Source organism: Hyposmocoma kahamanoa, unplaced genomic scaffold (genome assembly GCF_003589595.1).
Source record: "Hyposmocoma kahamanoa isolate Upper Pololo Valley unplaced genomic scaffold, ASM358959v1 192, whole genome shotgun sequence".
NCBI lineage: Eukaryota > Metazoa > Arthropoda > Insecta > Lepidoptera > Cosmopterigidae > Hyposmocoma > Hyposmocoma kahamanoa.
The window spans coordinates 6,866,204-6,879,410 of NW_020653719.1; the positions used below are offsets into that span (position 1 = coordinate 6,866,204).

Consider the following 13,207-nt stretch of genomic DNA (forward strand, 5'->3'; position numbering starts at 1 on the left):
ACAGCCGTTTGTTTGAAGCTTTTTGATGTTGCTCAATAATGTCGTTAGCATCTGACTTAAAATCGTGACGATAAATAAATCCGCATAGTTATGATTATTGTGTGATATACGTTGACGATTAAACGTATTTAAGCTCTGCGCCTATATCGTATATACAGCCCAGGGATACCGCGGACGTGAGTAATGACGACATCTGCAGATGTGGACGCGGATGCCAATTTTACATCGTTGAAATCTGCAGATGCGGATGATTTGTGATGTGATTTTTTTTTTTTTTTCAAAATAAATGTGGAGGATCATTGTGGACTTGGTAATCATTGAATAATTATTAATATAAGTAAAAGTAAAATTTACATAATTTTATTACAAGAGAAATAAAATTATGTAAATTATATGATAAAATATAGAAGGCATAGAAATATTATGACGTTTATTAATTAATACTTAAGTTTTTAAAAATGTCTTGGGCCATCCTTTATGCGAATAGAGCTGGGCTATCTTGAATTAAAAAGTTTATAAGTAAATATGAATTCAATAAGTTTTGTTTGTAAAACAAACACATCGTTGCTTGAACTATACGCTGTCGAATTCTGATTGGCGAATTAGCACTGTAGAGGTATAAGACAGTACTCAGCACGCGTTTTCAGTAGTCTGCTCGCGACGATCTTGCCGTAATCCGTGTCCGCAAAAACTGCGTCAATTGATTCGGATGTCCGATGCGGAAGTAGATATTTAGAAATATGTTGATTATCCGCAGTTCCGGATGCGGGTGCAGACGTCTGCGGGATCCCTGATACCGACAGCCTAAGTTTTTGCATTATTAACAGGTTTTGTTAGCTTGATTTGTATGCATTTAAGTATCATATCATATCTAAAAACTCAGCTTTCATCCACTTCTAAATATTGCATCTGTCTGAAATATTACGATGTTATAAAGACGTTACAAATGTTAGATAGGTAAAATTTTCGAAACAAAATTTGAAACCCTAGTGTTCCAGGTAAACCGTTGGAGACAGAAAGTTGTTAGGCAAATAAAAGTTGTTCAAGAATGTGGAGTTGCTGAAAAATAAAAACAATGGAGACGGAAAAACCTGATATGGGAAAACCTTTGGTCCAGATAAACTGTTGAAAAAAGAAAGTTGTTACACAAAAAGTTGTTCAAGAATGTGCAAATGCGAACAAAAATGGAGACGAGAAAACCTGATGTGGAATTAACAGATACAAAATTTTTGGAGATAGATAGCTCCTACGAAAAGGTGAACACCTTAATCTTAATAATCTGAGGAAATTGCTTAATACAAAAAAATGCCGAGTGGACCTGATATGGTACAACTGTGATCTAGGCAATTTAATAAATATCTTACCGCTAACGCCACCTCAAGATACGCAATCTTTTTCTTAGTATCTTGCTCTGCTCTTACAGAAAAAAATAGAAAAACGCGTCTTTTCTATTTTTTTTTTACTACAAGGTGTACAATACACTTTTTCTTTTAATTAATAATAAAAATAAAAAACAAAATAATAATAAAAAACTTTAAATTTAAATAATAAAAAACAATAAGACCAACCTAACTTAATGATACAGTTATTTAAAAATATTACAATGATATGATGATTTTATTAACAGTATATCTATCTCATTATTCATAATCCGACCTCTCTTTCTAAAATAAATTACATAAATCATATGAACTATGACCTATAAGTGGGTCAATGTGAATAATTATTCATATAATAATGTAGCTACTTTAATATGAGGCATGCGCTACATATAAATTGATATCAATATCTCCTCCATTGACAGTGTTATCATTGCAACTTTGATTGCTGTTACCTAGTCAGGGTACTACAGTACTTAAATAACAAATTACGTACTAGATGTGACTCGGTACCTACTTTTAGAGCCTAACAATTTTCTAAAGGCCAAGCTTCGGAGCTATTGGAGTTTTACTTAAATTTCGGTTATCATTAACAAATTATTTGACATTACAATTTTCTCGGTCATCACGTCGCTACAGTGATTAAAAGTTTATCTTAGTACTTCAGATATAAGGTTAATATATTCGGTTAAGGTTATAAATTGGCTTTCTATAAGTATTTTAATTGTTTAATGTTTTTATAACATGGACAAGTCGGTATCAGAGCATGACAACCGTACTAAATTAATCAATTTAAGTTTTCTTTGAAAAGTTCCAGAGTATTTATAGAGACGTTTTACCGCATCAATGATTTTATTAATAATAATTACAATTATTTCCCTCATTCTGTGACACATGACTCCGAAACTTGGACTTCAATTTGCTCATCGTCTTTTAATTACTCGTTTGTTGTTCAGAATTTTTTATCATAAAAGCAAAAGAATTACTTAATTATACAATAGTAAAATAAACATTATACAATAATCGACCTTCGGAAACGCAATATACAGAGTGATTGGTAACTCGATACATTCCTTTTAAGGGGTGAAAGTAGACATAATTTGAAGTAAATTAAGTCAAGTTATACCCTGTCCGAAAATTAGTAGTTTCGAAGATATTGAAGATTTAAAGTTTTTTTTTTAAATCCCGATTCTCAGCTTTGTTATTTTTTTGGAATTTTATTTCTGTCCGTTTCTGGTTTGTTTTAATTTTATCTAGGTTTAATATTAAATGGTTTTTGAATACTTTACAAAGGTCCCGATTGATGCCGAGGCTAAACAAAAGAATTTAGATACAATAGCTCCAGGTGAATTGTTAACAGAGAGCAGTTGGCTTCGTATTTCTAAGAAACGCTCGTCTGACCCACAATTGTATTTTTCCAAAAACTTGTAACTTATCTCTTATTTGGTACAACATATGTACTTTTTGAATAGGTAACAATACAAAGAAGTAATTTAAGTAATTTGTTCACATCGTTCCATATAATTTTTTTACAAGGCACTCCTTTTAATAAATAAATTGTTTTCTTTTTCGGTAGTTCTCATCATTTTTGAACCACTGTGGCAAATTTAACAGTTATTTCGTACTATATTGCTATTAAACAATAACTTAACAATAACTACTAGATAAAATGAAAACAAACCAGAAACGGACAGAAATAAAATTCCAAAAAAATAACAAAGCTGAGAATCGGGTTTAAAAAAAAAATATTTAAATCTTCAATATCTTCGAAAATACTAATTTTCGGACAGGGTATAAATTGACTTAGTTTGCTTCAAATTAGGTCTACTTTCACCCCTTAAAAGGAATGTATCGAGTTACCAATCACCCGGTATATTGTGGTGTTGTTAGAAAAATGGCAGGTATTTGCGGTCAAACATTTTAAGGGTTTTCGTTTATATATAGGCTACATTACATTCTTTCTTATATTTCAACGCTGAAGGCTTTTCAGCCAATACTCGATAAATAAATAGTAACAATGTTGTGTTTTTTTGGCGGGCGCTGTATAGTCACTAGCTGGCACTCTACATAAAATTATATTACATCCTCTAAACGTAAAACCCATCTCAAACCGTTTATATAACAAAGTCGTAATTATTATTTATAAAAATTATTTGTAAAAAATTTTTTGTACAAATATTTATAATTCATTTTAAAACAAATTGTAAAAAACACATAGTCTACCGTAGCGTAGATAGTGCAAAATAAACAGTAAGGTGTACAGTAGCAGATAATACTCGAGTACAGACTACAAATAATACACAGGGCGATTCTGTGTCCAAATATAAATTGACCTTTAACAGTGACAGAATTAAGCAAAAATATTATTTATTAGGCCGTGAACGCTGCAGGTAGCGCGAATGATATACTAAACAAAGAAGCAATAGTATAAATCGATTTGGAAAACACAACAATGTATCGAATAAACATTTTTACGATTTTACCATATAGTTATCGTAAGATGGTCCAGTGAGACCAGAGAGACGATCAGTGTGTTTTCACCATTATGACGACCTCTCTGGCCCAGTGATTAGTAACCTCGCTGTCAGATGTCCCGTCACTGGCTTAATTTTCGGTAGGATCAATTTTGGAAACGTATTTTGGTATGGTTCTTTTTATAATAGTTTGTTCGTGTCAGTTTATTGCAATAAGTCCGATCAGAAATTCACACGCTACATTTAATAACCACAAAAGTTTTTAACAAAAAATCACCTTCTTTGTTGCTTTTCGACGTAGATAAATTCCAAAAATCAACAACAATTTGCTGTCTTTTTGTTCTTATTCAAGCCCTACAAGCAATACACCTGGTAGCAAGTAATAGCTGCCTCTTATTATCTGTGACCTTCTTGCACTAGCACGAATAATATTGTTTGTTTACAAAGTCGGTAGAGTTTATCCGAAATAAGCTGACTGCACACTCGCGACTTGTCTAATTCAAATTGTTAATTAAAATTAAAATTTATGTCACACATATCTAACACGACCCAAAAGCAAAGCACACACAACAGCACTTCGAAGATATGTTTAGGGCGGTCCGGCGTGCTGAAGAACCGTCTAAAAGGAATTATATTGGAATGGTGCCGTGGAACATGGAATTCTTCCACTCAAGTCTTTATTTTCATAATACGTAAATAGCGCACTTATTTTGGGAGAAAATTACATATATGTCATGTGCCGCGCGACAGAGCTATAAAGTGTCTTCCAGGTTATGACAGACTTAAAGACCATTGCTGTTATTTTTAGTGTTCGGATAATTGGATGCTTACCTTACCTAGAATTCGGATGCTCGCTGAGATTAAATGCACTTTTCTATCGAAAAAATCCCAAACCGGGATTGACGAAAACATTAAATATAAACTGAATAAACGTTTCAAATATTATGTGTAATAATGTAACATAAAATTACCTTTTATCATATTCTTACTTGAATAATAATTATAACTTTTTTTTATTAAAAATCGACCTCAAAACATTTGTGGGATTACATCTATTTGCCAAGTTTTATTTAAATCGGTTAACGGAAAGTGGGTCAAATCCAATAATCCCTTAATTTGCCATCCTTAGTGATGTACCCCTTGTCCAAAAAAAAGAATCATCGAAATCGGTTCACAAAATACACCAAAAAATGCACTCGAATTGAGATCAGGACGTATTTTTTTAAGACGGTTAAAAATATAAAAACTTCGGAATTCGAGAATAAACCTTTGTATATTTTTTTTGCCGGAACCATCGTACCATACTTTAAGTTTAAATCTGACACTTCTAGAATCTTCTTCATCAGCAAACTTTTAAAATGTACAGTGAGCCAAATCTTATGCCTTTAAAATATAAAAATCATAACACGTCACGCCATTTAAAAGGGAATTCATCCTGGGATTTGAAAGAAAAAATATATCTGAAGTAGACGCTTCCATATTTCGACAGCAATTCATGAGAAACTTTAGATATCAAAACATCCGAATATCCGACGACTAGGCATGATATAAGGTCTCTTTTGAAACATTTATTCCGATTGTTTTCTCATAAGCCGCGCTTCTCTTCAAAAAAGTCGTGATTCTTTTCTTTCGAAACTTTGCGCTTACCACAATTTGAGCTAAACGTAATTAGAACTCCAGTACTTAATAGAGTTTAGAATAAAAATACCCTCATGTTTTATTTTCAAGAAGCTGAATCATATTGTGTAATTTTAATAACAATCATTTTCAAAACTTTTTATTTTTTATTTGCATGGATGTTTCTTTAGCGTTGATTATTCAACATGTTTCAAATAGATTTCAGGTTCGATTGTTTGTTATATTCTGTAGCAAACATGTATTAATTTAAGACGTTTGTTCTTGTAAAATTTCTTTTATGGAAAACCGTTATGGGTTTGATTAAATTTAGCACAATTGATTTTTAATTAGGGTTGGTAATTAAACAATTTTTTCGCGAATATGATGTCGATTACATTACTTTTTTCACCAACGTTTCGGGCCATTTACAGGTCCCATGGTCACGGCTGACTGAGATGGTAAAGTCGTCTACCAGTTATGTCTAACAAACCACCCTGTTGTTACTATGTTTACAAAATTTACTAATTAAATACCTTCTTCTTAAATTTTCCAAAGAACATTCCAATTTACGACTACATATTTAAAAATTATTTTGATTTATTTTAACAATTTTTTATTAATTTTTTTATTAATTTTATTTATCGTTAATTCATAATTGCATTAGAATAAATCAAAATATATTAATTAGTACTGCAGTCTTATGTCTGAACGAGATTTTTCATCAGAGGAAATACTGAATCCCAAACTGGGATATCTTATCTACCTTATTAGTAGAGGTGAGCGTTTAAACGAAAAGCACTTAAAAAAAACTGCTTTTTTCAAATAAGCGCATAAGCACGCTTTTCATTTTAAGCGTAAGCGTTGGTCACTGGTCAGTTCTATAGATACTCAACAATTTCATTTTTTACAACGTACCTTAATTTCAAGTAGCGCACTCTATGTTTCCTAAACAAATTAATTCAACATAACGTTGCAAGCTTTTTTAAACATAAAGTCTATGCGCTTAAACGTTTTTCTAAACGACTTTTTAAGCATCAAACAAAAAAGCGTTTAAGTGAAAAGCGCTTTTAGAATTACAAGCACGGTTTTTAAACGTACGTTTTAACGTTAAAAAAAATAAGCAGTTTTTTCCATTTCAACTGTTAATAATAACTACGAAAGTTAAACAACTTATGTTTTTAAACGACAATGAACAAAATGTTAATATAATAATGTTATGTCATAAATAAAAATATAACTCTTTTTTTACAAAAAAAACTTACTTATCTTAAAACCTTTAGTGGCCTAGTCTTGCGTTTCGCTATCAACACAACGTTGCAAGCTTTTTTTAACGTAAAAGTCTACGCGCTTAAACGTTTTCAAACTAAAAAGCGTTCAAGTGAAAAAGCGTTTAAATAAGCACGCTTTTTTAAAAAAGTATAACGTTTAAACATTTAAAAAAATAAGCAGTTTTTCCCATCTCTACTTATAAGTATTAAAACTGTTCGTCGTTCGGTACACGCTAAGGCGTCTAAACCATACTGCCAGAACTTAGATTTAAATTTTTCATAAATAATTTCATTTAAAGGCAAAGACGTCTTCAGTACGTGATATACTATACTCCCACATAATTCGAGCCACCTTACGTTTTCAATATTAAGTGCCCTTAGCTTAAACAATGCTTGATTGATCAAAAACTATTATGCAACTTTGAAATTGGTATACTAATCGTCATTTAAGTCCTTATTGAAAATTTGAATTTAAAAAACCGGAGAAACCTTTTTCTTCGATGCTAACTATATTTTTTATTCTCGCCCTTTAAGGAGATAAATGCAAGGTGGCTCGAATTATGTGTGCGGGAGTGTATATGGCAATTTGTCAAATATTGAGTTAACTTGTGTTTGTAGAGTGAGAATGTCCTTTTTAAGTTCTTACTTATGTAAACCGTCTATTTATTGCAACGACAGATAATAAAGAGTATTAACATTGACCTACTCAATGAGTATTAACGACTGATGCATTTTTTTAAATTCTCAACTGTAATTAGGTTTAGATACTAGCAATTTTAGTCTAATAATTTAGACTTATAATCTATCGAAATAAAATAATGTTAATATTTAAATAATGTGGTACAACAAAACTCTTGAAATGATAGTCATTTTCACAGACAGTTGCTCATAATAATGTCAGTTATTGACAGAATTGTCGTCGTAACGGTAAACCAGTGGCGGATGACGACTGTAGAGTCAACGGAGCTTGCTATCGTAACAAAATTAATTCATTCCGGAACCAAGGACAATGTAGGACTCTATTTGTTTTTTATTTATATTTACATAACTTTATTTCCTCCAGACAACGACCGTACGCGTCAACATAAAGTGTCTATATATAAAGTGACTCGTATAATTTTACTTTTTAATTAATTAAAACCTAAATATAGGGCCAACACGGACCCACGAATATGAACTTTTTATCTGATTAATAGGGTACTAAATGTTTTTCACGACAGAAACTAGTGAAATCAACACCACGTGATTAAACAATAAGGTTTAAAGATATTAGGAACTTAATTTATTATAACGTACGGCACGGGTTGACACTCGAACACTAATTACCAACTTAATACGACCTCCGTGGTCGAGTAGCTTGCACGCCGGTTCTCTTAGGTCCCGGGTGCGATCCCAAGCCGGGTCAATGTAGAAAACTATTTTTCTATATTGTCTCGGGTCTGGGTGTTTGTGGTACAGTCGTTGTTTCCGATTCCATAACACTTTAGTTGTTTTAGTTACTTATTTTAGATTCAGAGCAGTGTGATGTCACGTAATATTTATTTATTTAACTTATTTTTGTTAACATGGTTTGAATTGCTTGAAAACTAGAGATGTAGCGGCTGCAAAGGCGGCCGAAATACTACACTTTTTAAATTTGTTGAGGCTTTGACACATAGGCCTTCAATTCAAAGATTTACAGGTGAAAGGTTTCGTTTATTTGTACTAAAGATAATGCTACGAGCCCGTTCTTCACCTGTGCCCGATAAAACGGTGACTCTATGTTTAAATTGCGATAGGAATGTTTGAGAGCGAGGAAATTATAATAAACATGTACCTAAGTACTTAACTACTTAGGTATGTAAACTATCCTATGTATGTGTTAGATTAGTTTATAACATATTGTTGTTATTATTTTATGGCTAGTATGGATTACGTAAATAGGGTAACTAGTTTTCCGTCCAATATACTCATTACACATAAAACTAGGCATATCAAAGAAATGAAAATTCATCATCTTCAAGTCGTTTTAAAAAGATTCTATTTTACTAGTTAATACTAATATTTTAATAAACATTTATATTCTTTACACCAAGTTTACACCCCTCAAATATTTATATTTTAGTGCACTATAAACAAGAATCCTTTCGACTATTATTAAGACAAAAAAAAATTTTTTTTTTTTCAAGTTGTATCAAACAAGTTGGCAAGTAATAAGCCGTCGTTACTTAAAATGCGCACACGGATACAAAGATTTTTAAACATAAAATTTTAACCCTAACATCTATTTATATTTTGGAAACTTGTAAATTTATAAAAAAGTACCATAATTTTACACTAAATTGAGAAATGAGCCCCGACGCCATTCAACAGGATAAGGAAATAATCTAGTAGTACCGATATCAAAATTAAAGTGCTTAAATCGAGCACATACGCAATGTCAATGAAAATATACAACAAACTGCCCGAGAAACAAGAAAATAAAGCAAATAAATTCATTAATAACTTAAAAAACCCTTACTAATACAAGCTACTGTACACTACAACAATATCAACGTTTCTATAACGTTGAGCAGCCTCAACTTGCGTAATATAAGGGCTGTAGCTATGTAAATATGATGCAATAAATAAATGAATTCAATTTGTTTTACATTGTAGAATTACGACATTTAACAGAATGTTAACGAACTGAAATTTACGAAAAGTTCTAGAAACAAAAACATATGTTTGGGCGTCTCCTCTGTTGTGTAACCGCGTTGCAATAAATTCAAAATTTAGGAATGTACCTCTTAGTAATTTTAATCAAAATTACGACGGGCTCTACTCTAGTCTCTTTCGGTAGCAGATCCCATAAAGCTAACACATAATACAAAGCTAAAACAAAATTGGCCGAATTGCGTGTCCGACACTCTCGCGGGACGTTTTTCTATCGTTTTCTATTGCTTGGTTTACTAGTGCAAACGCGTGTAGGCAACAAAACTATTAATCGAAAGCGCGCCAAAGCAATGTTCGATGATAGTTAACAGAAAATGATAGAAGAAGGGCTAGTGAAGTAATTTATGAAAGGAAAATATAAATTTGTTGCCTTAGAATTAGCGTTTAACATGTCAATGTTAACAGACTAAAAAAATTAGATGCTACCAACCAACAGCGACCGGGGCGGTTAGTTACTTTAAAATTAAAGTTTTGGGAAGACATTTATAGTAAACCAAAAATGAATTAAAATGCGCTACACGTCATGAGATGATTATTACTGGCATTTAAATTGCCAATTAAAACGAATATAATATGATGGGCACATAGTGTTTTTAATGCACAAGGAGTTAAATATTGGCAATTGAAACCAATAATTTGATATGCACATACACATGTTACAATAACATTTCAGTTAAAATAATTTTGGGTAATTTAAGTGGTTTACTTACATCAATCTTTGGTATACTTGTCATCGTATTGTTAATAATTGCGTCTCAAAAGGTACAACAATTATAAAAAAGTATCAAAGTAAAGAACTTGATTATCATTTGCAACGTGTTCAAGTTTTTAATTGGAATAAATCCTTTATTTTATTATCTACACACAATTATATTCACTAATAGGTAACGATACTACATAAAATAAGGATTTTTAACTACTTTGATAAAATTTCATAGAACATAGTTCATATTTTAAGCCTTGCAGATTAATTAATTAATATTGTTAATTTACCTTTTATACAGACAATGATCATCGTCTTAATCAGTACATTTAAAATTATCACTTTGCGAAATGGAAAATAAAATAAGGTTTTTACTTTAATTTCAATAAAATAGAGTGTCAGTAAAAATAATACGAAAGCATTTGAATAAGTAAACGTATAAATCCAGAATTAAAAATGACGAGTTTACGAGAAACCCGGTTTCAAAGACGTCAAATAATAATGTGCTATTTTTATTCTTGAAGATATTCTTAATTCTAATCACTCGGAACCTGTACACGGTAAGAAACATAATCGCTACCAGACCGGCAACTGACAAGCCCACTTGGTCACACTTCATCACTATGACCGGCATCTCCCAGATGATTAGCGGTATCACACGCGATTCTTCAAGGTCGACATTCGTTTGTTGATAATGATAGCGGGAAAAGTTTACATTTCTTATATTGGCTACTAACCTGGTTGCTGTGGAGGAAGTAGCGGCGGAATCGCCTGTGGTGGAGGAGCCGATGGGGGCGGTGGCGCGTACGGTGACACTCCGGGAGATCCAGGCACTGAATCGCAGCTGGCAGACCCGAGCGACCGAGGCGGTGGTGGCGGAACCACGGGGCTACGCGGAGCCTTCACCGTCGGTGGGTCCGGTCGGTCCAGCTCCACTCCCGGTGGTTGTAGGCCGGACTCCAACGCACGCGCACGCGCCTCGTCCTGCGCCTGGGCACGGCGCAGCGCCGTCTGCAGTGCCATCACTCTTTGTCTATCAGCCGTGAGACGGCATTTTTCGCAGGTGCAGTATCGGTATTTGCAGTAACGTTTGTGGCCCTTCAGCTCAATCTTAAGTCGGTGGTTGCGGCACCGGGCGCAGTTGGGGGGCGCACGCGGGACGTTGGAGCTGGAGGCGCCGGGCTCGGAGCGCTCCTCGCAGTCATCCACGGCGCGGCGCCTCCACGTGCCCACGGACACCATGGTGGGCCAGTGGCTGTCACCGAGATCGCGGAGAGTGCGCGGACGGACGGACGCACGATAAGCACGACGCACGGTCACTATGCGACTGGCTGCATGCCCCGCCGTCGAGGGCGCCCCGCCTCCCGCCGCCTCCCGCGCACCTCACACCGCCCCGTTGCACTTCACTACATGTGCAATGTGCTCTACGCGTCAATTTGTCTTAGCACCAAATTCTTGTCTCTTGACATAGAACAGACTATGCACTCAATGCATCAAGAGTCAATGCAAACATTGTATAGACACTTTTATCAGAGTTAATTATCTTATCATACATTTAGCGGGTCACCTTGCACCTCTGTCGCGGCAAACTCTTGATAAAGTTTTATTATTATATTTCGGGTGCAGATACAAACGACCCATTTAACTTGCGTATCACGATCTTGGAAAGCTATGTGGTACCATTTGTAAGATGACACTGGATCCCTACACTGAACGGAATGAGCCTCATTGTAAATGCACTATCGTGATAGCGTGTTGCAATAACCCACCACAACGCAACGCAACGCGGACATGTGCGAAACCAAGATTACGTTTGTGTATGTATGTGTGCAATGTTGCCAGCTGACAATGTTCTCCCTGCAACAGATATATTTTTCGTTTTCTATTTTATCAGTCAGAATATTTCTCATTATTGTATTTTCTGTCTCGATACACACAAATTGTACAATCAAGAACTCGTTTAGCTTCTATACTTTGCAAAGTTCTTATCGTAAATGGTGAGGAGTTTAATTTAAATATTATGTAAAATAGACTATTTGGAAAAGTGTACAACAGTGGACATGCACTTCAATATAACGCACATGAAACCAAATACTGTCGTAACTCAAAACTGTGGAATTGAGAAAACACTATTTGAAAATTTAATAAAAATACTAAATGTATCTTATTGCGAATTATACGTAATATTAGTTGTTCATTTATAAGCGAGTACTTTCAAATAGTGTTTTCTCAATTCCACCGTTTTGAATCAGGGTTGTTGCTGATGCAGGTTTTTACACATGATTTTTTTACCTAAACACCAACGGATGCTGATGCGGATGCTGATTTTAGGTATTTAAAAAAGCACGAAAAATATATCTGCATAAAAGAATTCTGTTTTCTTTGTTATTGTAATAACCTATTATTGTAATAATTTTGTGACGTTTGTTAACAAAATAATCAATCTATATGAAAACAACCAATCTGCTTAGCTTAATCGTTGTGGAATTTCATCAAAACACAACTGAGCTGCTTTTTCGGCCTACTGTTTGTTTCTGGAACGTTTGTAAATTATTCCAGTATAACACGTATAACACGGATGCTGACGCAGATGCGAATATTTTAATTTACGATTATCCGTGAATGAGGATTCGGATGCTGATATTAGCAACGACCCTATTCTGAATTATGACAGTATTTGGTTTCATATCCGCTAAAATGACTAATTCCAATAAGACTCCATCTTTATTCTTGTTCAATTAAATCTTATTTGTTACTTATAGGTAAGTACTATCTTCATATAAGTCTAAATTAAAAAACTACCCAATGTTCTGTCATCTATCTGTAGACCTCGTATGTCGGTATATAGCGTAATACCACTATGTACCTAAAAACACCGTATAATGCCTTAGCTAGACAAGTAGAATTACTCCACTTGACTTTGTGACACGCCATTATATTCCGCCATTATGTCAAAACCATCAGTCACTTGATATTAATTAAAGCCAATTATTTCACATGTTTTACGTGTATTGGTGAAGTGTTGTTCTGTAGAGAACACATCAAAACCCTACTTATTTCTGTTGCAATGCA

General features: G+C 33.8%; 1 protein-coding gene across 4 annotated transcripts in view; it reads right to left on the bottom strand.

The window, feature by feature from the left end:
* LOC113226713 (protein doublesex) overlaps positions 1 to 11,414 on the bottom strand; it is a 293,974-nt gene extending 282,560 nt beyond the window's left edge. For all 4 annotated transcript variants that reach the window (XR_003310133.1, XM_026459432.1, XM_026459433.1 and 1 more), the window contains exon 1: positions 10,873 to 11,414. Coding sequence is in view for 3 of the 4 variants with exons in the window: in XM_026459432.1 (XP_026315217.1) it covers positions 10,873 to 11,377 (505 nt within the window). In the remaining variant the exon portion in view is untranslated. The remainder of the gene's footprint in view (positions 1 to 10,872) is intronic.
* Between the last annotated feature and the right edge of the window lie 1,793 nt (positions 11,415 to 13,207).